General features: G+C 39.6%; 1 protein-coding gene across 2 annotated transcripts in view; it reads left to right on the top strand.

The window, feature by feature from the left end:
* The window catches only part of LOC149180529 (S-adenosyl-L-methionine-dependent methyltransferases superfamily protein), a 184,908-nt gene that overhangs the window by 24,030 nt on the left and 141,554 nt on the right, over positions 1-19,324 (top strand). The window contains exon 2 of one of the 2 annotated variants that reach the window (XM_089416163.1): positions 17,110-17,305. In XM_089416163.1, the coding sequence (XP_089272289.1) occupies positions 17,110-17,305 (196 nt within the window). The remainder of the gene's footprint in view (positions 1-17,109; positions 17,306-19,324) is intronic. The other variant, XM_089416164.1, reaches the window with a different exon arrangement.

Raw genomic sequence — 19,324 nt, 5'->3', positions numbered from 1 at the left:
TGCAGAAGTAAGAGGGAGTTGGATTCCGGATGTGGAATGATAAACTGCAAGCCTGTGACTACCTCGAGGATCTTAACTTTCAGAAGTTATATGGTAGTGATGTCGGACCAGATTTGGGAAATGCCTCTGAGTTTCATATACTCATTCGCATTGATGTTCTTGGTGAACTTCGTCCGAACATATGTTTTGCAGTTAGGATGGTGAGCTCATATTTGGTTGAACCTCACTGGATTGGTGCCAAGAATCTTCTGAGATATCTTCGGGGCACAATCTCTCATGGATTGAGATACACAGCCAAAAATATGAAACTACATGATTATTCGAATGCTGACTGGGCAGGCAGTTTGGAGGATCACTGGAGCACTTCTCAGTGCTGGTTCTCTTTGGATTCTGCTTCGATATCATGGATGAGCAGGAAGCAGAAGTCGGTTACTATAAGCACAGCCAAGACCGAATACATAGCTACGAGTTTGATCTTGTGTGAAGTTGCATGGTTGCAGAAGCTCTTAAGTGAGTTGTTTGTACACATGATGAATACCACTGTGATTCTCTGTGACATCTAGAGGGGGAATTCGATTATTGAGGAATCCTGTATTCAATGATTGCTCCAGCAGATAGACATCAGATACTGCTTTATCTAGGTATATGGTAAGTCGATGAGCGATGAGGCTCCATAGCATTGAGACTGATGTACAGGCCGTAGACATTTTGACAAAGCCCTTGCAAAAGGTTAAATTCCTGACCTTCCGAGAACGACTTGGTGTCGTACAGAGACCCTCTTATGAGGGTCGAGTATCATGTATTGAGCTCTGGGAGCTCCAGGGGGGCACGGGGTACTTCTTGGAGCAACATGTGACCACAGGGCGACTCACCATCCCCTGGTGATGCACTATGTACAGGGTAAAAGGTTCAACCTTCCCCTGTGACACCCTGTGGCCACTGTGGAACATGATGATTAGTTCTCCTGTGGGCCAGGATGATTCGTTCTCCGTGGCGACTGTGGAACAAGATGATTAGTTCTCCTGTGGGCTAGGATGATTCGTTCTCCGTGGCGACTGTGGAATAGGATGATTAGTTCTCCTGTGGGCCAGGATGATTCGTTCTCCGTGGCGACTGTGGAATAGGATGATTAGTTCTTCCGTGGGCCAGGATGATTAGTTCTCCATGGCATCCACTGGACAGGAGGATTAGTTTTCTTGTCGAGGCATCCTACCCATGTAGTTTGGGACTCATGGGAAGTACCTCTCATCTGATCAATGAGCAGGGAAATGAGGTTAGGGACCACAGTAGTACTATCGATGGACGCATCGATGTATCTACCTTACTCCCTATGCTAGGATGACCTCTATTGATTTGGGATCAATATGAGTGGTTTGAGACACTCTCTTGTGATATTGATCTGGGATCAATAAAACTGACTTCGGGTCAGTAAAAGTGATGTGACACTCTCTTCAGATGAGACTAACTTCGGGTCAGTAGAGAATGGTATGAGATATTCTCGATCAATTCTTCTTCTTCATGGTTCAACAGAGCAGAGCAAAGCAAAGCTCAGTAGAGCAGAGCACTGATAGCAGAGATAGTATAGTCGGACATATGGATCAGTGGATGGAGTTCTCCCTAGTTGAGAGGGAGTGTTAAAATTGGCAATTAGGGCCAAACTCCATGTGGGTCATCTTATTAATGGAAGCTGATATTTTTCTTGGATCCCTCTCATCGAGAGGTGTAGGATTGATCTAAAGATCATCCGATTTCGATAAGTATTCATGGAGATATGAATTTATTTGTGTTATGGGACAATTCGTCAAGGTCAGCTAGCAACCAAATAAACCCCACTTGTGCTTAACGTTTTAGTATAAATAGAGGTGGCCTTCAAGTCATTTCAACACTTGGGATCTCTTCCTCTCTACTTGTCTTTGGGTTTTAGTAGGAGGAGAGATCTTAAGGGATAACGCTGCCCTAATCTAGAGGGCAGAAGTCGGAATAGCAAGAATTGTCGGAACTGCCGGGAACTGCTGGAACTGCCGGAATTGCTGGGAACTGCCGAGAAAAGTCGGAATTGCCGGAACTGTCGAGAACTGCTGGGAACTGCCGGAAAAGCCGAAACTATGGAACTGCCAGAACAACCGAAACTGCTGGAATAATCGGAATTGCTAGAATAACCGGGACTGTCGGGAATTGCTGGAACTGCTGGGAAAAGCCGGAACTGTTGGAACTGCCGAGAATTGCCGGAACTGCCGGAATTGTCGGGAACTGCCGGAACAGTCGGAGCATCTGTCTCCGAAGGAGAGCAGCATGCAAGGGACAACTAACTAACATTGGGATAGTTGTATGGTAGTTAGCAGCAAGTACACCAAGCATGCAATGTTACAGCAAGCATGCAAGGGACAACAAACTAATATTAGGACAACAAGCAAGCAAGGGACAACAAGCAAGCAAGGTGCGGCCAGCACATAGGTCGGTATGGAAACATGGTGCAATAATGGCACATAATGCAATATAGTGATGGGTACAGTCATGATTAATTAAGCATGATGAGATGCAACATAGTGATGATGGGTGCAGCATGGTGCAACACGGTGAGGTGCAACATGATGATGAAATGTAACACAACGATAGGTGAAGGAGTCACCTTGGAGAATCAGTTGAAGCAACACGTCTTCAACTGATCTCATGTATCATCTTCTTAGAGATGATCTATGCTCTTACCTAGATAAGTCAAAGTATTGACTTATGTTGTAAACATACTATCTCTCTCTTTCTCTGCCGAACTATTGAAGAACATATAAGAAGAATTGATCAAGGGTTCCCCACATTGGGGTTTGTCCCTGGCTAGCGCCACATCTTGTGTCCTCTTGTCTTGGCTTGTCTTCTGCGATTTATGTTTTTGTTCTATCTGCAGTTTACTTTAATGCTGATGTGATTGCTAATCTAGAAAAGATATTGAGCTAACTGTGAATTGCTCTAAGCATAGAACATACCTAAAATTAACAAAGTTCCAATTTCATCCCTTGGAAGTGCAGATTGCAGATGCTTATCGAGGAGTTGGACCTATGTAGTATAGTCCAAGGGAAAACTACAGTTCCCATTGATCTGCAACAACTGGCTCAGTATAAGAAGAAAGTTGCTGAGGCAAAGATGATAATTTTGGATTTTGTGAAGGACTAACCAATCCCTCATATTGCAAGTAAATTGACAAAACAATGTATGTTGTGTTCATTACTTTTTATCAGATCGTCGACATTGTTAGCTTTGGGGTTATTTCAAAATTGTTGTCACTTAGCTAGGACAACACTAGGTCTCCCACTCTCTTCGTAATGCGTGATGGATACTTGACCTTGGATAGAGTGGTAGCATAGTGCTCTTACCTAGAGATTGTTTTTCCATGTGGGGAGTTGGTTGCTTGATTAGGAGAGGTGCCTAGGAGGATGATACTAGGCACTTAGCCTAAGATCATGACACCATGTAATGAACACACATTGGAGGCTAGATACTTGACTTGAGGACACTTTGGTAATGGAGCTTACTTCATGGAGGTTAGTTGTTGACCTGGACAGATATGTTGAAGAGAAGCATTGGAGCACGTAAATACCTTGTCACACATGTTGAGGAGTGTTGGGCACTGTTACTGCTCAAATTTTCTTTTAGAGGGAAATATCCTAACCCCAATGGGAGAGCTTATAGGCAACTCTCAGACAAGCCCCCCACTGTCACCTCCATAGCCTTGCCCCACTCTTTAGAGTTTAGACTAAAGAAAGTGATTATCCTAGTCAAAGGGGGAACCCTATAAGTCAATCCAAGCTAGGTCATTGCATAGGAAAGGGAAATCTCCTAATTTAGGCTTGACAAAGATAACTGGCAACTTATACCCAATTTACGGTTCAAGATAGGTTAAAAAATGCAAGTTGTTTGCTAGATTAAACAAGCTTTAATGCCGTGTAACTGAGACAAATGTGCTTGTATTATGAAATGTGATCATATTATGCTGGAAAACCTAATGGAGTATGGCATGTAAGTGAATCAAACTTGCTTAACATTCAATTGCTCAAAATGACATCAACTCCTAAAGTGTGAATGATGTTCTCATTCCCGTTAACCATATGAAGGAACTATATCCAAGGAAATTGAGATAGAATGGTATCCACACAATTTAAGTTAAGAGCATGGCATGTAACCATTAACCATAAGAGGTTTATTGGTCATTGAACAATTCCACCATACTTGGGGGAGATTTCAAATATGTCATTCCACTCAATTACCATGTGGAAATCATCTTAACCTAGTGCTATTATGTAGATATCAGATTTTAGGACAACGAAGGTTAGATCACATCTTATCAAAGATTATGTTAAAGTATCATCAAACCATTAGCATTGAAGGATGGCTCAATAACCATAAGATGTAAGGAAGTTTGAAGCACTAATTAGTTAGGTGAAGCAACGCTTAAACACTGCTGTTATGTATCAGATTTTATATCAGCAATTACCCACAGCCATAATTGTTGAAATTCAATTGCAAGCATGAATTTCTAATCATGATGCTATAGGGATTAATCCACGGGTGTTTGGTGATGTAGAAACCCTCAAGGATCTTCCCAGGATCCTTGGCAGACAGTGAGATTAGCTGCAACTGTCACAAAGATGTTGAAATTTGGTACCGTAGGACAAGTGGTTCCTTAAGGCTTTGATCTTTGGCCTAGGGAAAAGTGTCCAAAAGAATTTAATTTTTCTCCTAAAGTAACTTTATAATTTTTATAAAGTTAAATCTAATTTAAAAGTGACTTTAAGTGATAAAGTTACTAAGTCTAATTTTAAAGTGACTTTTATAAAGTCAATGAAAAATTAGAAAGGAAAAGTGACTTTGGAAATAAATGACTAAGTGGGTTTTTATTAAAGTGGGGTGAATTAAAAAATAAAAAGTGAGATTTAAATGAGCATTTAATCTCAGCCTTAGATCTCAATCTATTTCAACCATTGGATTTAGGGATCACCCAAAAGTCACTTGGATCACCCAAAAGTCACTTGGGGTTAGATTAAAGGAGGAAAATGAGGAAAATGTCATTCATTCTTTCATGAGCAGATTGGGAGAAGGAGAGAAAGAGAGCAAGAGAGATTTCTGAGCAGGGAGGAGAAGGAGACAGCAGCTTGGCACACATTCCAAGGCAACAGTTGAGCAGATTTGTACAGCTGGTTCAACACACAGTGAAAGACAGATTTTGGCACGATTTTCGAGGAGTGGTTTGCACGAAAATCGAGGAGCAGTTTGCTGATTTTTCTGCACGCAAAACGGAGGCCGTACAACATTTATTGCTGTCCTGTTTGCTGTAATTTCCAGTTTGCTGTGAGGCATGGGAAAAGAGATAAGTTGTAAATTTACTTGCTGATTTTTTTGCTGAATATTTCTCACTGTGAAAAAGGAAATTTTCAGAAATAAAGAAGAGTTCTCAAACTGGTTTTCCCCAAGAGTTGTAGGGGGTTTTTCCAGGGTCACATTGACCAAAAATCTCAGTGTTTAAATGTGTTTTAATGGCTGTTTATTACTGCTGATTTTTATTTCTGCAACTTCCAGCATTCTGTAAAATTTCCAGAATTTGTGTTTTCAGCAAATTTATTTTTTCCAGCTTGTTAAATGTATGGTTATGGGAAAGGGCATTTAACTATATGGGAGAAATAAGGAGAAACTGAAAACCAGGGTGGGAAAACAGAAATTTCGACATGGTATCGGAGCTTGAGTGCTGAAAGACAGTTTGGGACAGCAAAAGGAAAAATTACATGAAACAGAAAATTTAAGATATATGCAGAATTGATATATATAAATATTTTATTAATATGATGAATTACAGATGATGATGTTTACAGTGGGTTGCCCGGCTTATATACCGCCATGGACACCCTTTAGGAAAGGGCATGATCTTATGATCGTGCCCTTTCGCCTAACTAAACCTAAATTAAATAATAAACCTGAAATTAACTAATTTTTTACATAACATTGCCGCCTTCTCGAAAGAATGCTTTGTCCTCAAAGCATATGTAACGGCGAATGTTGTTGAAGAATGATTCATTCTCCCAGAAAGCGTCTTCTTCGGGTAAGTCCTTCCACTTGATCAGATATTCTAAGATGATCAAGGTCGCACACTTTAAAAGGTCTTGGATTAATCTCTCAAGTTCCATTTTTTGGTGATGTGGATATCGGTATGGCTTGATGTTGACAGGGTCTGACCCTGCCTTGACTTCTATTGTATGCTCAATTTCCCTATTAGGTGGCATCTTCATAGGTAGGTCTTGAAATACTTTTTCATGCTTCCGAATCAAATCTTGTATCTCTGGTGACTCTTCTCTGGTTGTATTTGCAGCTAACATCTCTAATTGGTGACATTGTACTACATAAGCAGGTGCTCCATTTCGACTCAGCTTCATCATCTGGGATGATGATGTAACTTGATTTTCTGGTGCTTGGAATCCGTGTAGCTTGTACTTCTAACCTCCCCATTTGAATTTTATAAATTGTACTTGATGGTTGGCGGCATAAGTACCTAAAGTTCGTAGCCATTGGATACCTAAGACTACATCTACTCCTCCTAACGGTACCGTGAAGAATGGAGACTCTAGATTAAAGTCTTGAATCTGCAATTTGACCTTATGGCATTTCCCTACCTTTTCAATCTTCTTACCATTAGCTACCATCACTTTCATGTTTGGTAAGGGAAATGAAAAGATATTGAGTCTCTTTGCCACGGTTGCATCTAAAAAATTGTGAGTGCTTCCAGAGTCGACGAGAACCACTACGTTGTTCTTCTTTATGTGTCCTTTTAACTTTAAAGTCTGAGGTTGTGATATACCTGTCATAGCTGACAATGATCCTTGTGGAATACTTCCATCATCTAGTTCTGGTGAGAATTCTGGGGCGTCTTCTGTGTCTTCTACGTCATAATCTTCACTGTTTGAATCATTGGTTGCTTCACAATTATATAGGTTCTTTGGTTCTTTTCCTTTAGCACATCTATGTTTGGGGTCCCACTTCTCACCACAACGTTTACATTTACCCTCTTTTATCCTTTGCATTTCCACATTAGATTTTTCATCTTCACGACGATGTGGTGGAACATATCTTGTATTATTTGAGTCCACATACTGGGGTATCCTTCGTCTTGCATAAGCTCTTTCCGCTGTTGACCAAAATATTGGTTCGGATTTCTTTTCGGCTGTTTTTGCTTTTCGTCTTGCTTCTTCTATAGATGTCATATCATGCATCTCAAGTTCTGCTTGTAAATGGGTTTTGAGTCCCGAGATGTATGACTGAATTAGACGAGATTCTGATAACCCAGGTACTCGTGTTACTAAGGTCTCCCATTCTTGAGTGTATTCATCGACACTTCCTTTTTGTCGTAGTTTGATGAGTTTTGAAAAGAACTCTTCTTCCTTTACACCTTGGAATCTTTTGAAGAATGCATCTTTAAATTTCCTCCAGCTAATAACATGTGTTGTCTTTTTCCACCACATATACCAGTTATATGCTTCTCCCTCCATTTTCATGGATGCATGTCTGAGCTTTTCGTCATCGTCAGTGATGTCATATATCTCAAAGTATTCTTCTGCTTTATTTATCCATGCAACATTGTTTTTTTCGTTTCCATCGAATTTAGGCATCTCGACTTTTGCCCGTCGCTGGTATGTTGCTACTGGTTGAGCGAAAAAAGGGTGTTGATTGGTAAAGTTATCCCAGAGTTGCTTGTTTGTAAAGGCTGTGTTACTCGCTTCTTGGTGGGGTGTCACTGATTTTTTTAGGGATTCAACTTTGTCATGAGAGTCTGTGGACTTAGTTGAATCTGACGAAAGGTATTCTTGATTCTCTTCACCTTCTTTTAGAAGTTGTTCGGGCGTACAATTCGACCTTTTACACAGAACTTTTAGCATTGTTAAGACCTCTTTGAAGTTTACTCCTGTTTGGACATGTTGACTTTCCATTTTTATCTCTATTCGATTTGTCGTATCTTCAAGATTTTTGATTTTGTCCGCTTGCTCCCCCAGCTTGCTCTCGACTTCATTTAATCTTTTATTGACCTCGTCGTGGTTGTTATTTATCTTATGCTCTACATCCAACAACCTTTTTTGGAAATCCGCCATTGTCATTGTCGACATTGAGCGGGTTTGCGGGGGCGTGTATTTATTTGCCAGCTAATATATTTTTCCTCCCTCCTTTTTTTTTTTAGCTAAAATAAATTTTATACATATAAATTTTAATTAATTAAAATAAATTTAATTAATTAAATTAAATTATATATATATAAATATATAAATAACTTTTAATTAATTAAAATAAATTTAATTAATTAAATTAACTTTTTATATATATATATATATAATTTCTAATTAATTAAAATAAATTATATGTATTATATATAATATATATAATATAACTATATATATATATATATGTTATATATTATATGTCACGTTATATATATTATATATATATGTTATATATATAACTATTTAATATAGTTTGGTTATATATAACTATATAATGAAAATTACCAATGAAACAGAAAATTGTGTGAAGACTGCTACGAAATAAGAGACATGTCACTGAAAATCGTGAATACTGCTACCAAATACGACTTTATTTTCTGAAGGAAAATCGTATTTAGAATGTTCAGTTGGAATGGAATGAAACGCTACGTCCGAGAGTCAACGGCTACGCTGTTTGACGACAGACGTGGCAGGAGGTTAAGGGATGAGTTGGACGGCGTAGAGTGGACAACAGACGCGGGGAAACACAGTGTATGGTCGGCGGATGACACGGACGCAGTGCGGTTGACTGGAGCGCCCAGACAGGGCCGTGAAGCGGCAAGCCCATCTAAGACGAGAGGCGGCAGTAATACGACGCAGGAAGAGAGGTTCTGTGCAGTGGATGATATGTTTTGTGCAGCGTCTTGCCGGAGAACCGAACAGGCTCTGATACCAATGAAACAGAAAATTTAAGATATATGCAGAATTGATATATATAAATATTTTATTAATATGATGAATTACAGATGATGATGTTTACAGTGGGTTGCCTGGCTTATATACCGCCATGGACACCCTTTAGGAAAGGGCATGATCTTATGATCGTGCCCTTTCGCCTAACTAAACCTAAATTAAATAATAAACCTGAAATTAACTAATTTTTTACATAATATTACAGCTGCTGATTTTTCACTCAGAAAATTCCAGCAAGCTGATTTTTTCATAAACAACAGTTTTATCTTTACTATAGCAGTGCTATTTTTTAGTTTTAGGACAGCAGGATGTCATTGGGATTGAGGCTGGAGGATAGGCTGGATGGGCATACAAATTACAGCGTTTGGAAGGAGAGAATGCAGAGTATCTTTGAGGAGGCAGAAGTCTGGGATATCATGGTGCATACCACACAGAACCCTGTTGTTGTGCCTACTGATGCTACTCAGTTGGCTGCTTATAATAAAAAGAACAACAAGGGTAAGAGGCTGATTCTAGACGGAATCAAAGACCATTGCATTCCTCATGTGAGAGGAAAGAGCAATGCCCATGAGATGTGGACAGCATTGTCCAATCTCTACCAGAGTACCAATGAGAACCGGAAGATGGTCCTGAAGGAGAAGCTGAAGAACATTAAGATGGGTAATGATAGTGCAGCTGGATATCTCACAAAGATTACTAATGTGAGAGATGAGTTGGCAGCGATTGGAGAGGCCATTCCACCCACTGAGTTGGTGCGGATTGTAGTGAATGGCCTCCCCCGTTCATGGTTGAACTTTGCTGATGGGGTTTGTGCACGTGAGACCCTTCCCACATGGGAGAGGTTTTGGGATGATTGCATTCAGACAGAGATCAGGAAAGGTCAGCTTGGGGTAGCCAAGCCAGTTGAGCAGGATGAGGATGTAGCACTGGTGGCAGGAGGCAAGAAAGGCAAAGGGAAGAAGCAGGGTTCCACAAGCAGTGGTGGGGGCAAAGGCAAAGGTAAAGGTAAACAGGGGAACACACAGAAGGACTATTCCAAGGTGAAGTGTTGGAATTGTCAAAAGATGGGACACTATGCAGTTGTGTGTCCGGAGAAGAAGAAGAAGAAGGGGAAGAACCAGGACGTGGCAGCTTCAGCAGAGATTGAGGAGTTTGCAGGTCGTTTTGACCGGGAGTTTGCGTTTACTACGTGTGAGTCCTCTAATGCAGGATCACCTGCCACACAGGTTCAGAGGGAGCATGCTTTTCCCTCGATTAGCGGAGCATCTTCAGGTATCTGGTATGTGGACAGTGGGGCTTCACGTCATATGACAGGAGTCCGTGAGTACTTCTCAGAGCTTTCAGAGAGTGGCACTGATATTGAGGTAGTACTCGGTGATGACAGAGTTGTTAGAGCAGTCGGGGTGGGGACACTGACATTTCAGAGGGAGTCCAAACCTCCCTTGAAAGTGTCAGATGTTCTTTATGTGCCAAGGATGAGGAAGAACCTCATATCCGTCTCAGCTTTGGAGGACAAAGGATATGAGGTACTGTTCAGGGGAGGACAGGTGTTGATGTATCCCAGGGGCACTCCAGCTGATTCAGCTAGAGTGATAGGTGTACGCTATGCAAAGGTGTACAAGTTTGCATTCTAGCCCCTTTTGGCATTGAGCAATAGTACCGACAACAGAGCTAGCAGTTTTGAGTTGTGTGAGATTTGGCACCGCAGGATGGGACATATGTATCATGGAGCCTTGAGGACATTGCGGGAGATCACTACAGGTGTGCCAGATTTCAGTACTGATCACTTTGATACTTGCAGAGGTTGTGCGATGGGCAAGTTTGCCAAATCCCCTTTTCCCAGCAGTGGCAACAGAGCGACTGGGATACTTGATTTGATTCATTTTGATGTGAGCGGTTGGATGTCTCATGTTTCCTTGAGTGGATATGAGTACTATGTTTTATTCATTGATGATCACTCCAGGAGGACCTGGATTTATTTCTTGAAGACCAAGAGTGAGGTCTTCAAGCGGTTTCAGGAGTTCAGAGCTCTTGTGGAGACACAGACAGGTCAGAAGATCAAGTCCCTGAGGTCAGACAATGGAGGAGAGTACACCCTTGGAGAGTTTGTTGATTATTGTGCAGAGGCAGGCATTAGGAGGGAGTTCACTGTTCCTTACAACCCCCAGCAGAACGGGGTTGCGGAGAGGAAGAACAGATCCATCATAGGGGCTGCCAAAGCCATGTTACATGATCAGGGGTTGCCATTGTTCTTGTGGGCAGAGGCCTGCAACACAGTTGTTTACTTGCAGAACAGGAGTCCGCATCGTGCCTTGGGGCACATGACTCCGGAGGAGGCTTTCTCTGGGAAGAAGCCTGATATTGGTCATCTTCATATCTTTGGATGCATTACATACTCCTATATACCCAAGGAGAAGAGGACCAAACTAGAGCCCACCGCAGAGAAGGGTATCTTTGTGGGTACAGTGAGACCTCAAAGGACTTTTGAATTTACATTCGTGCACAGAGGAGAGTTGTTGTCAGACAAGATGTGAAGTTCGAGGAGGACAAGGCCTTTAGGAGGTCACGGGAGTTAGAGTATCTGGATCAGCCAGACCCTCAGCAGTTGATTCGAAGGGTAAAGCCAAGCGAGTGTATTAGCCGATGGATGCGTGTTGGCTCGACTTCTTGAGTGAGTGCTTCTGATGGAAAAGACTCGCCATGCCATAAATAATGAATAAAGAAAGGGTGATTCTCTCTGTATATAATTCGAGCCTGCTTACGCATCCTTAACAGTCGAGCCTGCTTACGCATCCTTATCAGTCGAGCCCCGTTGCCGGTGCTCTCCCGTTGGTCGAGCCTGCTTAAGCATCCTTAACAGTCGAGGGATCCGGTGGGCAGGGATCAGGAGGATCCGGAGGTACATCTATGAGGATGTCAGGTCCGTCAGTGAGCAGTGGCTCGCCGAGCCAGAGGGGTGGTGCTCTGGGCAGCATGCAGAGTAGTTCACAGAGCAGTTCACTAGGGAGTCCACCGATGGACAGTTCACACTGTACCTCAACTTCTACAGGTTCAGGTGTAGGCAAGAGGACAACAAACAGACAGTCAGGAGTTCAGGCTCCTGATAATGATGAGGAGGAGGAGTTTCATTCTCCGGTGGGAGAAGTGCGCTTAGGGAAGAGGAAGCCCAAGTGGCTTCAGGACACCTTGAGAGATGCCACATCTGTCGCTGAGCCGAAGAGGCCGGTCAGAGAGAGTAGACCACCTGAGAGGTTTTGTAGCTATATGGCGATGGTTACCAACCTCCTTGACTCTGAGCCTTCTAGCTATGAGGAGGCAGCTAGCCAGTAGGTCTGGAGAGAGGCCATGCAGGAGGAGTATTATTCTATCATGAAGAATGATGTTTGGGAGGTGGTGCCGAGGCCTGAGGGCAAATCCGTGGTTACTTCCAGATGGCTTTACAAGGTAAAGCATGCTGCAGATGGCAGCATTGAGAAATTCAAAGCAAGGTTTGTGGCTAGAGGGTTCTCCCAGGTAGAGGGAGTTGATTATGAGGAGACCTTCGCTCCCTTGGCTCGATATACTTCGATCCGTTCCATTATATCGATAGTAGCAGAGATGGGTTGGAAGATCCACCAGATGGATGTGAAGACTGCATTTCTCAATGGCTTCATACAGGAGGAGGTGTACATTGAGATCCAGGTGGATCTACTGGCAGCAGGTTGAGTTAGAGATGGACATGGGATCCAGGTATTGGAGGATCTAGTCGTGTTCTGATAGCTTGGAGACGCGACGTGGACCAGTGGTTTGTATGGGATCCGGGCATTGGGTCTCAGTGGGGTTGGGCCACCAGATTGGTCCACGGATTTGGATTGCTTGAGGGCAAACAATCTTGGGGCAGGAGGACTATCATATCCCCATTTTTATTCTTCTTCATAGTACAACCTGGGTGGATTTCCAGGACAGGGGATGGCCAGGTCAATGGAGCAGGTTTATGTCATCAAGGGTCTCGATGGAGTTTTGAGAAGTTTTTATGGGATTTGACAGCATTCGCTTGCAATATTCCCTCATCAGCACAATTTGTCTTTCGTTCTGTTGCATTCCGACAACTTTCAAAAATCAACATTACTATTGGGCATAACTTAATTAATTATGCTCGAGGTGGCATTCCAGGGAGATTAGTTGATGAAACACCTCAGTGTAATAGCTCGTTGGAACCAGAACGAGAAGATCTACATGATGGGACTTTTGGATAGGAGTTTCTGTGACCTGAGGAGACATGGTGGCCAATATACCCTTTTCCCACATTAAAAAGAATATTTTAATCAAAATAAAAAAGGGACAACTGCTCCATGATTAAAATAATAATTCTAGAGGGGTCCATTAGATCTATAAAAGAGGAGGAGACAACTGAAGATCATCTTGAATTTTGATATTGTTTGTTGTATGAGAGGTTGAGAACCCGATTCTCTACTCCATTGGTATCCCCAAGACGGAAACCCTCAGGTGATTTAGTGAGATTGGGCGAGTATATATATATATTATATATGGTATCTCTAGATTAGGAGTCAAATGGTACAGAGTTAAAAGAAAAATATTATGATATTTTGATCGAAAAGAATGGAATCTATAATGGAAGAGAAAGGAAGATTTTCAGGAACTTCATTTGACTATGCTTTCAATGCTATTTAGAATTAATGGAACCCCTGCGGGGAAAGATATTACTATTTCTATCGCTCTTGCCGAAAGTAACAATTATATAAGCCTAGAATTTGCTAACCAATTGATGGTTTTTGAGTCAAATATAATTGAAAAATTAGACCTCTGGAACAAAACACATTGACATAACCGACTTACAATTAAACATTGGGGATTATACATTTATATCATAGTTCTCTGTTCAATATCTATGAAGCGATCGATGTGACATAATTCTGGGTTCACCTTGGATGGAATCACTAGGGTTGTTCATTTTAAATACGAAGATTTTTTTTTGACATTTTCATACAAGAATAAAAAAAATAATGCTACAGTTAATTACATTGAGACTAGATTCAGTAACACCAGAAGACATAAAAAATATCTCAAAACTAATCCTTCAGGAAAGCCAAAAGTCTATGCAAAATATGTAGAAGGAAGTTGACAAGATTATCATAGACAAAACGAAGAAGTTTCTCACCTCAAAAACCTTAATGAAAAATTATTTGCGTAGATCAAGAAATCCAAGGCTAAGAAGCAAAATCTAAAACAAGTAAAGGAAAGTTCTGAGAAGAAACTCAACGAGACTCTATCACAGAATGAAGAACAAAATTTGCGCTTAAAAATCCCGAATCAAAAGTTATTAGAACAAATCAGAGATTTCAAAGATGAAAAGGTGGAATATCAAAATAAAGTTGACTCAGAAAATAAGAGCTCTTATGTCTTGGAAATCACAATCAAAATCTACTCACTCAAAGTAGGAAACTTAAAAATGATAAGAAATCATTGAAAAACAAACTAGAAGAACTTATCACGACAGAAGCATTGAAGTCATCAGACGTAACTGTTCAAGTTGAAGAAAAAGGAATGAATATTGATCCAGTCAAAACCACAAACCAAACCAGTGGAAGTAAAAACATATTCAGATGTTGCAGTTCCAATGACGGAGATTTCAAGAGAAGATCCAATGATTAACCAAGTGACTTCCGTACCTAGAGGAAATCAAATACTTCAAGTAAATCAAGGAATCAACACAAACAAGATAAGGGGAAATCAGATCACAAGAACTCCTTATCTACACCCGAAACACAAGAATAGACATCTCAATTGGTCTCTGTATCTGGATTGCTCAGAACATAAACAACGAACTTATGTTCCGAAGAACATTGATGTCAACACAATCTAGTCTTATGATAACTATTTATCCCAGCTATCAAGTAATTGCAAAATCGATTTAGGATGGTAAGATCCCTTCTCAGTTCGACAATTTTGTTTACCACTCAGAGGATCCTATCATCTTGTATCATCGAAGATGACAATTCGAAGAATTTTGAAAGATGCAAATAGATTACAAGACAAAGAAACAAATGACACACCTTGTCAGCAATAAGCTTTGAGGACAACTTTTTAAAGAGAAAGGCAATGTTATGAATATAATTTATATGAAAATAATATAAATATAAATAATAATAATAATCATAATAATGACTAATTAAATAATGATTAGTATAGAAGAGGAATGTCTCTAAGGACATGACCATTCAAGAAGGGGCACCTGCCTAGATATATAGGCAAGGCCTCATTTGTAACAATCTCATATCAATTATTTTATACACTATTCAATATATATATTTATATCTTTGATGGATGTTTTCGTATTCCAAGTGTTCTGAAGAATATTGCGAAGTACGAACTTTGTTTGTTACAGTTTGGCTGCCATTGTTTATTTTTTTGAACTTTAAATGAGGCGGCATCTAAACCTAATCTAGAGAAGTGCTCCACGATAGGATGCTTCTAGGAAATTCTTTATGGTAATTAATCGAGGAAAATATGGAGAAAGAGTCCCTATGTGCTTCGAAATAATATTTTACTGGAATCTAGTTGAAGATTGAACTCTATAAAGGGAGATCAAATTCTATTTGCAATTGTTGTAGTAGGAGAGAAATTCCCCAAGAGGCTGAGTTGATTTCTTTTACAGGTTTTGGGAGAAGGACATGTGACAGGTTGTGGTTTCCATCTTTTATGGATCCTGTTGGTATCTTTGGCTGCCACTAGCTTGCTGCTGCTGTTATATCCTCTGGGTCAAGGTTGTTCACTTCACTCTGGAGGGATTTTCTTGCCCAAGGGAAAATGTTAAGGATGAGATCGATGATTGTCCTTGTTTTTGATCTGATCTGAAATTTAATTAAGGAATTTGATGCTGTTCATTGAATTTCTGAGGGCTGTTTTGTTCATCTTTTATATGATGGCTATATGGTGGTTTGGCTGAAAATTATATGGTTGTGAAGTGTGTCTTCTAAGGACTTTCACTTTAGTTTTGCATATGGTGATTCATATAAATTAGCGGGATCATATCATTGATAGCCTTGCTGATTTTCTTGCGTTTCATATTTTGAACCCTCTTATTTAGTGCTACCCCAACTCTGTTGCCCAAGGATAGGCGCTCATTCTTGAGAATTCCACCATTTTAAATGTTAAAACATCTTCATTCCACTACCATGATTTTTCAGATCTGCAGCAAAGGGAAATGTTAATGGTATAATCTTAGATTTCCCCCACCTAAGCTGGAGGAGAGCCAGCCTATAGTGAGTGGAAAGGCTGCTGAGGTGACAGTGGGTGGCTTTCCTATGTGCCACTAGGGTTGTACTTTATTCAGAAGACTTGAATATCTTTGAGTTCAGATTTGGGAGGTAACACCCTTGTCTTAGTTTCTTCTGTGTTAATTCTCCTTTAGGTTCTCACATTTTTATTGTATGCTCAATCATGATATCAATAGATGTTGATGTTGGAAAGATGACCATAAAGCAATTCCATTATATAAAGCTAGAAATCATTGTGAAAATAATAAACCGAGTCACAAAAATCTTATTCAGAGAATACTGTTCTTTTGAAACCCTCTTTTAGCATAATAGTTTCTCTTGTGGTCGATTAGAAGAGAACAAAGTCTCCATATTGAGCATTACATATGTCTGTAATGACTTGCAATGTAAGCCATTTTTTTTTATCTCTGACCAGATGAATTGAATGGTTTTCAAGATAGACGTCCTTTGCACACCGATTGATTGTAACATAGTTGATGGCATGAAAATTTTGTTAGTAAAAGATAATGATAGTGGGCAAAGATTTAAATGCACATGACTTTCTCATATATCCCTGTAGGAATGAACAATCAGTTTTTTCAAATAGAACACTGATGCCTAAATGCCTAAACTGATTGACATTCAGCCCAACATTTGAGAATTTTTGGTTATTTTACTATAATTCTTGAAAGGGATAATCCAAATTGAGTTTGAAGATTGATTGAACCTATTCCATGGGTCAGCTAATCAGATTCAAATTAGTGTTAGTTTTGTGACCCTCACTATATTCTCATGTCCGTTTTCCAAATAACATGCATAACTTTCATGCATAATATATACTAATGCCATGTCTGAACTCTTGTGGGATTTTGCAGATTGCTTGTCTCAAGAGGAAATGAAACAGATTTCAAGGAAGCCAATGGGTGGGTTTAATTTGGTTCCACATCATATAGTTGAAACTACAGAAGAGTATGCACAGGCTAATATGTGTACATTATCACCAACTGGGACAAAAGATGTGCTGATTGAATACAACTTATCATTAGGCAGAACTGTTAATCTCATGTTGCTGTATGTGCTAGTCCCTTTCATTATTCTCAGTTTTCAGATATGAAACATATAGACATGGCCCATACTACATCTTAAATCCCTAGGGAGGCAGTCAAGACCTTTCGCATGGAACTGTAGACTCTCTCTCTCTCTCTCTCTCTATATATATATATATACTGATTTCTTCATGCCACCACAAAATAGTCAAAATTTGCTCGTGGAACCTGTTGGAACCTTTTTAGTACTAATATTTTATTCTTAAATCTAGTTTATGTTCTATTCTTAGGAATGTTGATGCTCCTTTCTGACATATTTTAGCTTTTACTGCCAAATGAGATGACAATACCTAATCTGAAAGATAATCCATCTATCTCTGATGATCTATCTTTGACCAGTTTTCTCAAAATGCTTTGATGTAATCAGCAATGAAGCAAGGCCCCTAGCTAATCATTGATGTTTTCTCTCTTGTTTTTTATTTTAATCCACTATTGGAAAAAAGAGTCAAGATTCTGAAAATTACTGAATTGTATGTTTAATAAAGTTTCTTAATTATGAACTAGTTATGGTATGTGTTGTTCCCTTGATGATAACTTCTGGCTAGGAAACTATGCCAAGGCACCAGGATGTGTGGGTTCATATGGATTTAAAATCTTGCTTTGATGTAAAAGACAACCCCCTCCAGATGTTTAACCAAAAGACTTACTTCCAACTATGACAGATACTAAGTGAGCTGAAAGTAATGAAAGAAGAATAAAGAAATATAACAGATTTCTTCAATATTCACCTGAATATATCGGCTATCTGATATAGCAGAAAATACACAGAGTAGTATTATAATGGTTTAACAAAAGAACAGAATTTAGTCACATGAAATCAAGGCAACAATTTATGTCTGGAGAGGTATGATACAAACAACCTGATTATATCATAGATCTCAGTATAAAATATAACTTTGCTGGGAGATATAAGGAAAACTGATCCTCAGCTTAACCTCTCAGGTGTTTCATATAACTTCAAAATGTTCACATGAAATAGAGTATGAAACTTACAAGAAACAATCATTCACAAAAGATAACAAACTGTCATATGCTGAATGAGGAATCTTTTGATTAAAGCTTTATGAAAGTAGTGTCTTTGAATACAAATTAGAAACTTTTCTCTCCAAAAATGAACCCATTTCATGAGTTATTCATGAGCTTTTTTACAAAAAGCACATAACAACTAATTGTTGCAAAAAGGCATTTTCTAGGATCTAATATTCAAATAGAAAATGTCTTCCACGGTCCAATCATAAGCTGTCATCTGTCTTACTTTAGCTGAATAATGAATTCTGTTGTAGTGGTTGAGAAACTTATGGACCCAATTTGATCAACCATTCCCATTCTGATCCGGTTGGATAATTATAAGATAATCGAACTCAGTCTATTTTTGATATGCTGGTACAGTAGGAAACACCATTTGAACTTGACAATGAATGTAAAAGTCATTCATCATTTTATCCACTAATCATGTCCACTCAATTTGCCAGTCATATCTAAGAAATCACTTGAATCTGCCTTGACTTAAGGAATGGATACCTGTAAACATTTGGAGGTAATAATTTTCCTTCCTTATCCCAGCAAGATGGCATTCCCATTGCTTCCAAAATGTGAAGTTTTGCATTAAAAGCATCAACCTCCTTTTTGACCAACTTAGATTTATCTTGTACTTGTTGTATAAAATTCCTTTTCATAATTATTTTGTTGGCCTCCATAAACACCATAGTCCTGTCCTGCACACTTACTTTTCTGAGTTGTTCTTTACTCATGGAATTCAAATATTTTACCAGTTTAATAGCAATTTGTAGTTTGTCTCCTAAGTGAGCCTGAACCTGTCTTAATTGACCGCTCTGTATTCTGTAACAATAGTGCTTCAAATATTTTACCAGTTTAATAGCAATTTGTAGTTTGTCTCCCAAGTGAGCCTGAACCTGTCATAATTGACCGCTCTGTATTCTGTAACAATAGTGCTTCTTCTCCAATCACAAGAATTGATTCCCAT

Source organism: Pinus tabuliformis, chromosome 3_2, assembly GCF_031772625.1.
Source record: "Pinus tabuliformis cultivar Carrire ecotype Pingquan chromosome 3_2, CPIR1, whole genome shotgun sequence".
NCBI lineage: Eukaryota > Viridiplantae > Streptophyta > Pinopsida > Pinales > Pinaceae > Pinus > Pinus tabuliformis.
This window is presented reverse-complemented; position numbering and strand designations above follow the sequence as displayed.